This window comes from Cebidichthys violaceus, unplaced genomic scaffold (genome assembly GCF_023349555.1).
Source record: "Cebidichthys violaceus isolate CVI_PGR_0920_01 unplaced genomic scaffold, fCebVio1.0.p SCAF_14, whole genome shotgun sequence".
In the NCBI taxonomy this organism is placed as follows: Eukaryota; Metazoa; Chordata; class Actinopteri; order Perciformes; family Stichaeidae; genus Cebidichthys; species Cebidichthys violaceus.
This window is the reverse complement of record NW_027176307.1, coordinates 5,597,124-5,610,120: the sequence shown is the minus strand read 5'-3', so window position 1 is coordinate 5,610,120 and position 12,997 is coordinate 5,597,124. Positions and strand designations below refer to the sequence as shown.

At 46.8% G+C, this 12,997-nt stretch overlaps 1 protein-coding gene across 1 annotated transcript in view; it reads left to right on the top strand.

Annotated features, from left to right (window-relative positions):
- Window positions 1–6,702, top strand: part of ddhd1b (DDHD domain containing 1b) — a 59,193-nt gene extending 52,491 nt beyond the window's left edge. Inside the window, exon 13 of the mRNA XM_068708599.1 lies at window positions 6,348–6,702. Within this exon, the coding sequence (XP_068564700.1) occupies window positions 6,348–6,532 (185 nt within the window). The 3' untranslated portion in view covers window positions 6,533–6,702. The remainder of the gene's footprint in view (window positions 1–6,347) is intronic.
- The last annotated feature ends 6,295 nt before the right edge of the window (window positions 6,703–12,997 follow it).

The following is a 12,997-nucleotide window of genomic DNA, read 5'->3' as shown; positions in this document are numbered from 1 at the left end:
CGACACCTCAGTGGCATGGAACTCAGACTTCTCCACTTTCACAAACAGCTGGTTCTCTAGGAGTCTCTGGAGAACACTGCGGACATGCTGCACATGTTCCCGTTCAGTCTTTGAAAAGATGAGGATATCGTCAAGATATACAAACACAAACACATTGAGAAAATCCCGGAGCACATCGTTCACTAAGGCTTGGAATATTGCAGGAGCATTAGTGAGTCCGAAAGGCATAACCAGGTACTCATAGTGGCCTCTAGGGGTGTTGAACGCCGTCTTCCACTCATCCCCCTCCCGGATGCGAACAAGGTGATAGGCATTCCTGAGATCAAGCTTGGTAAACACAGAAGACCCTTGTAACAGTTCAAATGCAGAAGAGATGAGAGGGAGGGGGTACCGGTTTTTAATGGTGACATCATTCAGACCGCGGTAATCGATGCAGGGTCGGAGGGATTTGTCCTTCTTATCCACAAAGAAAAATCCGGCTCCAGCAGGGGATGAAGAGGGACGGATGATGCCTGCTGCCAGTGAGTTGTTAATGTAGTCGTCCATGGCCTTGGTTTCAGGGGCTGACAGAGAAAAGAGTCTCCCCCTTGGCGGTGATGAGCCAGGGAGGAGGTCAATGGCACAATCGTACGGGCGGTGTGGGGGAAGCGATGTGGCCCGTACTTTGTTGAACACCTCCCTTAAGTCATAGTACTCGGATGGGACACCTGAGAGATCTGGGAGCTCATTAGAGGAAGAGGTGTTGAAGGCAGGTAGCAAAGCAGATTTCAGACAGACCGCATGACAATGTTCACTCCATTGTAGAATGGAACCAGTCCCCCAGTCAATATGTGGATTATGTTTTATTAACCAAGGAAACCCCAGGATGATTGGGTGCTGAGGAGTATTTATCAGGTGAAAGGTAAGTGATTCAGTGTGGTTACCAGATATGCCCAGATGAAGAGGAACAGTGCGGTGGGTTACTGTGCAGAGGAGGCGCCCATCCAGAGCAGTCGCCTTGATAGGCTCGACCAAGGGTTCCTGGTTAATACCCAGTTGCATGGCAAGACCACGATCCAGAAGGTTGGCATCGGCCCCGGAGTCAATGAGGACAGAGACAGCATGTGATTGTCCATTACAGTTGAGCTGGGCGTGAAGTAGTGGACGAGAGGGCATTTCAGAGTTCATGATATGGCTCACCAGCGCCCTCTGGATTCCTGGTGAGCCCTGTCTTTTACTGGACAGGAAGACACATAATGACCTCCCTGCCCACAGTACATGCAGCAGTTCTCCCTTTGGCGCCGCTGTCGTTCAGCCGCTGACAGCCTGGTCCGGCCAAGTTGCATGGGTTCAACCGGGTCTCCAGAGGCACCGGTGGGAGGAGAAAACATTGAAGTGGGAGGCGACGATGGAGGACGTGGAAGGCTCCGGGGAGTACTGATCAGCGCTCTCTCTCGTCTCCTTTCTTGGAGACGCCCGTCAATGCGGATGGCCGTGGCGACGAGCGTGTCCAAATCAGTCGGAGGATCCCGAGCCGCCAGCTCATCCTTGATGCCATCAGAAAGGCCGTTGTAGAAAGCGTCAGTCAGGGAGGAAGCGTTCCAGTCACTCTCCGCAGCAAGTGTCCGGAACTCAATGGAATAATCAGTCACTCTCCGGTTCCCCTGAACCAGGTTTAACAGTCCACGAGCAGCCTCTCGACCAGGGGTAGCGTGATCGAACACCTTCCGAAGACCCTCAGAGAAGGCAGTCACAGAAGAACAGAAAGCCGACTGCTTCTCCCACTCAGCGGTGCCCCAGTCCCGAGCCCGCCCAGTAAGCTGGGTGATCATGAAAGCCACTCTTGACCTCTCAGTGGGATATGTGAGAGGCTGAAGTTCAAAAGTCAATTTGCACAAAGTCAGAAAAGAGCGGCAGGTACCTGGAGCTCCAGAAAAGCGCTCCAGAGCACTTAAGCGGGGTTCTGGACCCAGAACAGTGGGAACAGAAGGACTGGTGGGTGGTGAAACCGCTGGCGTTTGTCTGGGCTGTATGAGCTGCTGAAGCTGATTGCTCAGAGCCTCCAAATGTTGGTTGTGGCGTGCAGAAGTCTCCTGGAGAGCCGTCGCCATAGCGGTGAATTGCTTCTCATGATGGTGTAGGGCAGCAGCTTGTGCTGCCATTTCCTGCCTTATTTTCTCCATGTTGGCTGGGTTCATTTTTGGCCAGATTGTACTGTCAGGTATCACAAAACGACAGACAAGAACCCAATAGCACGACACAGAAAACAGTTCAGGTGTAGAAACCGGGTTTAATAACCAGCAGATGTCAAACCAGGTAGTAACCCGCGTGGCAAACAAATCCAGTGGGAGCAGGCAAAAGAGAAGGTCCAAAGTCCAAAAAGGCAGGTCAATACACGGATAATCAGGATCAGAATCGGAATGACAGGTTGCTGGATAGCAAGGGAAACACACTAGACAATCTGGCAGAGAACTGAGGGAAATGGGCCGGTACATATACACTGAGGGGCTGATTGCTGATGAGGAGCAGGTGAGTATGGAGGTGGGGCAGGCCAGGTGAAATGAAATCAGCAATTAGTGCAGAGCGGGGGGGAGTGGCAGATTCTGAAATGACATGAGAGTTAGTGTGGCAAAACAGGAGACAGACAAATGAAAAACTAAAGCCTGGCTGAAGTTGTGACAGTCGGCAATTATTGAGCATACACAACACCACATTATAAAATGACACACTTAAGCAAAACACAAACAAGATAATGACACACAATGACCTAACTCAGCCCAGACATCCTAAGTAAGCCTTACGGTGAGATGACTTCTTAATTGTCCTTTAAGTGGCTGACAGTTCTCCTGAGTTCCTCGGTTGAAATTAGGATTGCGAGCACCGTGCTACGCAATAAACTCTCTCTGTGGCAGAAGATTTCTTCGGCTCATTAAGGGAATTCTCGTCCTTACGACTGGCACAAAGTTGACTTGATTGGAATGAAAATTGTCCTTCTCTTTCTCTGAAGAATGTGTTTTCTTCACTTCTGCAGGCAAATTGTGAGCTTCCCCTTTTTCAAGATGCGAAACAAAAGTTAAAACTGTTACCTAGGTTTTTCTTTTAAAAGCAGCAAAACTATGTTCGTGTCTCCTTCTCCGACGTGAGTCAGAATGTGAAAACAGTGTTTTCAGGCTCGCGCTGAGTTTTATCAAACGGAAGTCCCGCCTCGGCATCCCTTGCCTCGTCCAATAAGAGCAGCGCTGAGTTTTGCAGAACCAAACTACCCAACAATTTCACATGTAGGTGTGAAATTGTTTCTTGGTGGATTGGGTGCTATCGCTAACTGCAATCAGGCCTCTCATTGCTTTGCAAAAATAGGCAGGCCCCAGTCTCTTTGTTTCAGAGCACATGGCGAAGGCTTTGTTCAAGCCATGAGCACATGATCAGAAGCACATGGTCCCAACAAAACTAAATACAATAAAGAAAAAGAGGGTAGACTCTGTTAGCCCACCATGGCCACCTTCTTCTTGGGCTACACTAAACCTCTGCAAAATCCAAGTTGCCGTTATTATCTCCACCAGGTATAAGCTTGGGGAGATGCGTTCGGTCGTATGTGTGCAGGCTTTATTTTGGCCTTTGTCCTGGCTCAAAGGCAGACATCCATAGAAAAGTTTGGTCTTGTTCTGAACAAATTAATTTGATACCCGAGATTTTATGATGTTCAAAGAGAAAGCTATCAGGACAAGCTACCGTACATCATATCACCTCGTCACATGATCAAATAGAGACTTGACAATGGACAACATCTACACAACATTTTTTTTATTCAGCTCAGGCTGTGTTCGGCAGGAGATGAGAATTGGCAAAAACTGCAGATTTTGTCAAATCGTGGAAAGAGCACTTTGAGGAACTTCTGAACCTGACCAACACAAGATCTGTGGAGGATGCTGAGTTTGAAGACACAGGGGAAGCCTCATCCATATTTCTGGCAGAGGTCTCTGAGGTAATTAACAAGCTCCTGAAGCTCTGGACATTGTTGGGCTGTCTTTGCTTACAAGCTTGTTCAACTTTGCATGGAACAAGGGGGACTGGAGGGTGTGCTACAATTATCGGGGTATCACACTGCTTGGCCTCCCTGGTAAAGCGTATGCCATAGTGCTGGAAAGTAGGCTCTGACCAATTGTAAAACCTCAGATTCCGACTCCATCCTGGCTGTGAAACAGGGGTAAATGCTAAATGTACTTGTATAGCGCTTTTCTAGACTTCTGACCACTCAAGCGCTTGAACACTACATGTCATAATTCACCCATTCACACCCATTCATACGCTAATGGGGACAATTCCTTTAAAATCCAATCTGCAAATCAACGGATGTTGGCTCGTGATGGTAAATGTAATGGACTGTACTTGTACAGCGCTTTTCTAGTCTTTCAACCACTCATTCATACACTGATGGCAGGGGCTACCATGCAGGGTGGCACCTGCCCATCAGAACTAACTAACCATTCATACCCATTCATACACCACAGGAACAACCTGCGGGAGCAATTTCGGGTTAAGTGTCTTGCCCAAGGACACATTGACATGGATTAAAGGAGCCGGGGATCGAACCGCCGATCCTCTGATTGATGGACGACTCTGCTCTACCACTGAGCCACAGTTGCCCACATGGACCAGCTCTTTACACCCATCCAGTCTACGAGTGATTTGTGGACTTGGAGAAGGCTTACGACCGTATTCCCCAGGGAGTCCTGTGGGGGGTACTGCGGGAGTTTTGAGCATCAGGAATGTTCCCACGAGCCATGTGATCCTTATATGAGTTGGAATGACACCCATGTCCATATTCACGGCAGGAAGTCGAACGCGTTTTCAGTGGGTGTTAAGTTTGCAAATTATGTGTTTCATTTGGCTTCATCAGACCCTGACCTTAACTGAGGCTGTTTGCAGTCTAATGTGATGTGGTCGGATGTGAGTCAGCACCTCCAAGTATGAGGCCCTGGTTCACTGCCAGAGTGAGTTCCTGCCCCAAGTGAATGAGTTCAAGTATCTCAGGGTCTTGTACAGGACTGAGCGTAAAATGGAGCGTGAGATCAAAAGGCAGATTGGTTAACCGTTGTACCGGACCGGGTGAAGAGAGAGCTGAGCTGGTAGGCAAAGCTTTCAATTCATCAATCAATCTACATTCCAACAGTCACCAATGGTCACGAAATTTTGGTAGTGAACAAAAGAACTAGATCGCAGAAACAAGCATCCAACATGAGTTTCCTCTGAAGTGTGACTAGGCTCACCCTTAGAGATAGGAATAGGAGCTCAGACATCTGGAGAGAGCTCGGAATAGAGCCACTCCTCCTTCGCGTTGAAAGGAGACGGTTCGGGCATCTGATTACGGTGCCTACCCGCCACCTTCCTTTGGAGCCTTTACAAAGGTAGGCAATGGTAAGATACCCAGAACGCGCTGGAGAGATTATATATGTCATCTGTTGTAGGAACGCCACAAGATCCCACAAGAGGAGCTTAAAAATGTTGCAGTGGAGAGAGTCATCTGGACTACCTTGCTTAGCCTGCTGCTATCATGATGGATAGATGTTTTTAAAGAGATCTCTCATTCTTATGTATAGGTTTTCTGAAGTAGTCAGGTTTCATGTTTCACACATGAAGAATATGCATGGGCTGAATAAAAAAGACATTTGCCAACCTGTGAGGGTTTGATGTTTATTTTAGCAATGCTTTGTTAATATTCCTGCATATCATCTGTTATTTATCAAAGCTGTAGACCCTGCAAATACCTTTCATAATGTAAATTGGCAGTGTCAGTACCATTAAGAATCATTCAGAAAAATACACAGACTTGTTGACGATGAGCACTCCAGACAATATGACCGAAGTCCACCAGGGTCAAGAGAACACCTAAGGGAAATATCTTCTTCTGACACTGTATGCAGATGTCATAACCCAGCGCCTAGGCTATTACAAATACGGAAAAGGACACAATGGAGGATAGTAAATTAAAGGTATTTATTATAAAGAAGTAAAGAACCCATTGTGAAGTGTGTCAGTCAGTAGCGTCAGTAATGTAAATGTGACTACATGTGCATGATGAAGTTTGGGGTGTTGTTAGCGGAAACAAAAGAAGTCCAAACCAAGGCATAAACGGGTAGACGCTGGCAGGGATGAGTCCTTGTGTGCAGGAGAGACCAGAGCAACGCTGGAGTGGAGCTTTTATTCCCTAGGAGCTCCAGGATTAGGTGCTCTGCATCCACTACTCTGCCACAACCACGTTCCTGTGACACCTTCAGGGACACAGGGACACATAACTGACAAAACCACACTTGTACACTTGTAAGATAGGCAGGGGCTGTGACAGTAATCTGTTTTTTTCTTTGTTCTAGTGGAACTGGAGAGACGCATCGACTTTGAGCTGCGGGAGGGCTTGGTGGAGAGCCGCTATTGGTCAGCAGTGACCTCACACACGGCCTATTGGTGCTCTTATGATGTGGCGCTGTTCCTCCTCACCTTCATGTACAGACCACAAGAGCCTCTTGAACCTGCAGAAGACAACCCAGAGACCTCATAAGTGCAAACTGACACATGAAGCCATCACGTGTCATATCACTTTCTATTTACGCCTTTTGAAATATAAACTGAAAGACCCATTTATGGAACATAAAATGAATAATGAAGTCTCTTTATTCAGTCATTCTTCATTTTTTAATATCTTAATTCAGATACAAATATAAAGTAAAAAAACAAACAATTTAATATATTATTTAATATATTATTTGGAAATGTGAAATATTGAAAGATATCATTAATATTTTAAATCATTTTTACTTTTAGTTTAATCCAATAATGATTAATGCCACTTAATATATACTATTAGTTGATTTGATTGGAAGACATTTTTAAAATACAAATGTTAAATTCTAAAGCCCTGCTAGCGGCCTAAATACTGCAATGTTTACTAAACTCAACGCACAAAACTGTTTGTATAGTTTTTATTGTATTTTTTTTATTTAAATTGGCCATGCATCATTCTCCCACAAATGGCTAATACTATTGCAATTTGATTGAAAGATTTAATTTCAGAATTGGCAGTCCAAGACTTCCATAATCTACTCACCAAGCAAACAAAAATGTTATAATCGAGTGAATTGAAAATGATTTGACCCAACACAGCAAGCGCACACACAAATCACTTACCTGTTTTACACATTACATCTACATTCCTCCCAGTTTACACACTCTAACCTCGATTTGACTCTTGCTACAGACTGAGTGGACATATAGTATACTGTGCCTGTCCTCTTTTTCCTGGTATTTCCCAATGAAAACAACAATGCAAAGTACCCTGCTGTGTCCGGCTGTATCAGTGACGTCCTACCGAAGGTCTTTGTGTCAGATTGGTCCGTGTCATAGAGAAATCCACAGTGCTGGATCCAGGTCTAGGCTTGTGTTTGTGTTAAAATATTTTCAATAATTTCTCATAATCTCATGCCTCAAATGAGAACATAGAAACCCATAAGTGATCATGGTAAGTCATATTATAAAGAGGGCTAAAGGGAATTATTTTTCAACACAATGCTCCACACAGAGATCGAATCTTAAAACCTAAACAGCATTTAGTGATTTTAACCTTTTGATCATTAGCTATTAGCAGGTAACAGTTGGCTAACGCTAGCACTGTGTTCTCCCAGGAAGTGTAGCGTGAGCAGCAGCAGCTTCAATGCTTCGCCTGTGTCTCACAGGATACATTCAGGCACAGTTTTGAGTGTAGGTCACCTGCGTTTTGTCAGCACTCAGAGCCACAATCACTGTAGATATGCATGTAAAACGGTAATATACATAGTCACTGTTTTGTATAATTCTAATGCTGCTTCAGGGTGTCTGTATTTCATGCACTTAAGTAACCATGTTGCAGTCTGTTTTGTTTTTGATATTTGATTTCTTACACTCTGAGAAGCGGAGCCATTGGGCACCATGATTGTTGTTTGCAGTGAATACACTGAATTTGGTTTAATTCAGTTAGTTTCTACTGTTTTTAATGCAAAAATAATTGCTGACAATCTGGAAAGAAAAATGTTGCCTGCATGTTTAAATGTAAACATATAAACATCACATAATGATCCACAAATAAATTGGGATTCTTAAAGTAAGAGTCTTTTGTTTGTCCGGAAACACCTCTATAAAATTTAACCCAAACGATCTCTATCTCATTATGTTGTTCATCACAGCCACACATCCACCTGAATTGTAACACTGACACTTTGTCCAGACTCTTAAAATGATGGAGCATGCAGTGGTTGCTCCGGTTACTCAGTGTTTTGGATCATGGAGACACTGGGGGAAGACTGGCAGCAGGGAGTTATTAGTAGAGAGACAAAATTTAATTGATTTCATGAAACTCTGAACTGTTTTAAAGCAACAGTGTGTAGGATTTAGAGGGATTTATTGACAGATGAAATATAATATTCATAATTAAATATAATCACCTGAAACTAAGAATTATTTTGTTTTCGTAACCTTAGAATGAGCCCTTTCATATCTACATAGGGAGGAGGTCCTCTTCACAAAGTCCACCATGTTGCACCTCTATGTTTTTACAGTAGCCCAGAACAGACAAAGAACACAGAACACAGGCTTTTTTTTTACATTACCTGAAGGTCTCCATAGTTCTCTACAGACTTGGATTGTTCAGTTGGATGCAATTTGCAACCCCACCACTAAATGCTACTAAATCCTATATACTGGCCCTTTAATACATCTGTCCATGTAGAATAATAGTCATAACAGACACATATGATGTGCACAGAGATTTTTGTGATTATTTTGCAACAGTCTAATGCTTGTATGTAAAATGTATCCAGCGGATCTGTAGTGCATTATTGCAGTATGACACATCATCACTCTTGAGACTGCAGATGGAACAGGTACCTGTTGCCTTCAGATGCCTGTTAAGAATCATCAAATAAAAGGAAAGGCCTTCAGTATAGAATACTAACTGTCATGTCTGGACAGAGCAATCTTTATTCTGTCCCGCTGGAATTGATGCCATAATCAGAATAAAACTGTACAGTTTCTGTGTGATCACATGTCAGCTGGTTAAGGAATGTAGAATGAAAGTGGAAAGACAAACAAAATATGAATAAAATGTTTTTCGTGATTTCACAAAGGTTTATGTGGGTGTGACTTAACCAAATAGAGCTACTAGGTGCGCTGAGCTGTCGACCTATGTGCACAAATGGCTCCAATATTGTGCTGTTAGAAAGCTCACAAAATGATCCATATTTTTTCAGACCAGGCTCAAACAGTTGAAATAAAATAGTTAAATAAAGCAAAGCCAGTTTCAAATTATTTTGCAGTGTTGAATACTGTGTGACCCAGGCTGGATATCCATTAAAAAAAAAAATTCTCACTTATATTTATTAATCTTTTGGCATTTTAAATGGGTCTTAAGGAATTAAAGTCACAAACAAAGCATGATATGGCTATGTGCCATGTACATAGCTAATGAGCTTTCATGTATTTTGATTTACTCATAACGGGTATGCAGACCAATATTTAAAACCTGCTGATTCTACAAGATGTAAATTTCAAATACAAATTACAAACTGAAAAGCACTCAAACCTGCCATGAATAAAGCTTACAATGACATATTTTGAACTTATGTTCATTGCTTTGTTGTAAGACATGTTTACAGCCTTTTGAATTTTGTTAAATTTGATGTATGTATTGTATTCTCTAGGAGGCGTAAATTAGTTTTACACCTCAAATATCCCTCTCCGGAGAGCCATCACCTTAACGTGGTGGAGAGGTTTGAGTGCCCCCATGACCCTGAGGGCTATGTTGTCTGGAGCCTAGAGCTCCTGGTAGGGTCTCCCATGGCAAATTGGTCTCAGGCGAAGGGCTAGACTAAGAACGGTTCAAAAACCCCAATGAAAAAACAAAGAAGAGTCGAGGAGACCCTGCCCGGAGGAAGCCTGGGGCCCACGTCTGGAGCCAGGCCCAGTCGGAGGGCCTAACAGCGAGCGCCTGGTGGCCGGGTTTGCCACGGAGCCCGGCCGGGCACAGCCCGAAGCAGCAACATGGCACCCCCATCCTCTCCATCCTGTGGGCTCACCACCTGCGGGAGGAACCGCTGGGGTCGGGTGTGCTGCCCCATGGGTGGCAGTGAAGGCCAGGGATCTCGACGGACCAGACCCAGGCGGCAAAGGCTGGCTCTGGGGACGTGGAACGACACCTCTTTGTGGGGGAAGGAGCCAGAGCTTGTGCGGGAGGTGGAGCACTACCAGTTAGATCTGGTGGGGCTTACCTCTATGCACTGCATCGGTTCTGGAACCGTACTCCTGGATAGGGGTTGGACTCTTTTCTTCTCTGGAGTTGCCCAGGGTGTGAGGCGCCAGGCGGGTGTGGGGATACTCACAAATCCCCGGCTGAGTGCCGCTGCGTCGGAGTTTACCCCGGTGGACGAGAGGGTCGCCTCCCTACGCCTGCATACAGACCCATACAGGACTCCAGTCAGGGTCTCTAAGAAAGCCGAATACTCTGAACTGCTGTTCGGTGCATATGCACAGACAACAGTCTGCTGACTGTTGTCTGCAGTTCAGAGTATTCGGCTTTCTTAGAGACCCTGACTGGAGTCCTGTATGGGGCTCAAGTGGGGGACTCCATAGTGCGCATTGAAATCCCCCAGCAGAAGCTGGGGGATTTCAATGCGCACATGGGCAATGATGGGGATACCTAGAGAGGCGTGATTGGGAGGAACGGCCTCCCTGATCTAAATCCGAGCGGTCGTTTGTTGTTGGAGTTCTGTGCTAGTCATGGATTGTCCATAACGAACACCATGTTCGAGCATAAGGATGTTCATAAGTGTACGTGGTACCAGAGCACCCTAGGCCGAAAGTCGATGATCGATTTTGTCATTGTATCATCGAATCTGAGGCCGTATGTTTTGGACACTCGGGTGAAGAGAGGGGCGGAGCTGTCAACTGATCACCATCTGGTTGTGAGTTGGGTCAGAGGGTGGGGGAAAACTCTGGACAGACCTGGTAAGCCCAAACGGGTAGTGCAGGCAAACTGGGAACGTCTGGAGGAGGCCCCTGTCCAGGAGATCTTCAACTCACACCTCCGGCGGAGCTTTTCTAGCATTCCTGTGGAGGTTGGGGGCATCGAACAGGAATGGACGATGTTCAAAGCTTCTATTGCCAAAGCTACGGCGGTGAGCTGTGGTCTCAAGGTTTTAGGTGCCTCAAGGGGCGGTAACCCTCGAACACCGTGGTGGACACCGGTGGTCAGGGAAGCCGTCTGACTGAAGAAAGAGGCCTTCCGGGATATGTTATCCCGGAGGACTCCTGAGGCAGTTGCAAGGTACTGACGGACCCGAAGGGCTACAGCCGCTGCCGTGAAGGAGGCAAAGCAGCGGGTGTGGGAGGAGTTTGGAGTAGCCATGGAGAAGGACTTTCGGTCGGCACCAAGGTGTTTCTGGAAAACCATCTGGAACCTCAGGAGGGGAAAACGGGGAAACATCCAAGCTGTATACAGTAAGGATGGGACTCTGTTGACTTCAACTGAGGGGGTAATCGGGAGGTGGAAGGAGCGCTTTGAGGAACTCCTGAATCTGACTAATACGCCCTCTATTGTAGAGACAGAGCTGGAGACTGATGGGGGAGCATCATCAATTTCCCTGGTGGAAGTCACTGAGGTAGTCAAACAACTCCACAGTGGCAAAGCCCCAGGGATTGATGAGATCCGTCCAGAAATCCTGAAGGCACTGGGTGTGGAGGGGCTGTCTTGGATGACACGTCTCTTCAACATTGTGTGTAGGTCTGGGACGGTGTCTAGGGAGTGGCAGACCGGGGTGGTGGTTTCCCTGTTCAAAAAGGGGGACCAGAGGGTGTGTGCCAATTACCGCGGTATCACACTACTCAGCCTCCCTGGTAAAGTCTACTCCTAGGTGCTGGAAAGGAGGGTTCGGCCAATAGTTGAACCTTGGATTAAAGAGGAACAATGCGGATTCCGTCCTGGCCGTGAAACAACGGACCAGCTCTTCACTCTCGCAAGGATCCTGGAGGGGGCTTGGGAATATGCCCATCCAGTCCACATGTGTTTTGTGGACCTGGAGAAGGCATATGACCGGGTCCCCCGGGAGATATTGTGGGAGGTGCTGCGGGAGTATGGGGTGAGGGGGCCACTTCTGGGGGCCATCCAATCCCTGTACGCCCAAAGCGAGAGCTGTGTCCGGGTTCTCGGCAGTAAGTCGGACTCGTTCCCGGTGAGGGTTGGCCTCCGCCAGGGCTGCGCTTTGTCACCAATCCTGTTTGTGGTATTCATGGACAGGATATTGAGGCATAGTCGTGGGGAGGAGTGTTTACAGTTTGGTGGGCTGAGGATTGCATCGCTGCTGTTTGCAGATGATGTGGTCCTGATGTCTTCATCGGGCTGTGACCTCCAGCACTCACTGGATCGGTTCGCAGCCGAGTGTGAAGCGGTTGGGGTGAGGATCAGCACCTCTAAATCTGAGGCCATGGTTCTCAGCAGGAAACCGGTGGATTGCCCACAGGGAATGAGTCCTTACCCCAAGTGAAGGAGTCCAAGTACCTCGGGGTCTTGTTCGCGAGTGAGGGAACAATGGAACGTGAGATTGGCCGGAGAATCGGAGCAGCTGGGGCGGTATTGCAGTCGCTCTACCGCACCGTTGTGACAAAAAGAGAGCTGAGCCGCAAGGCAAAGCTTCCATCTACCAGGCAATCTTCGTTCCTACCCTCACCTATGGTCATGTGGACTGAGTCATGACCAAAAGAATCAGATCGCGGGTACAAGCGGCTGAAATGGGTTTCCTCAGGAGGGTGGCTGGCATCTCCCTTAGAGATAGGGTGTGAAGTTTGGTCATCCGTGAGGGACTCGAAGTAGAGCCGCTTCTCCTTTGCGTGGAAAGGAGCCAGTTGAGGTGGTTCGGGCATCTGGTAAGGATGCCACCTGGGCGCCTCCCTAGGGAGGTGTTCCAGGCACGACCAGCTGGGAGGAGACCCCGAGGGAGGCCCA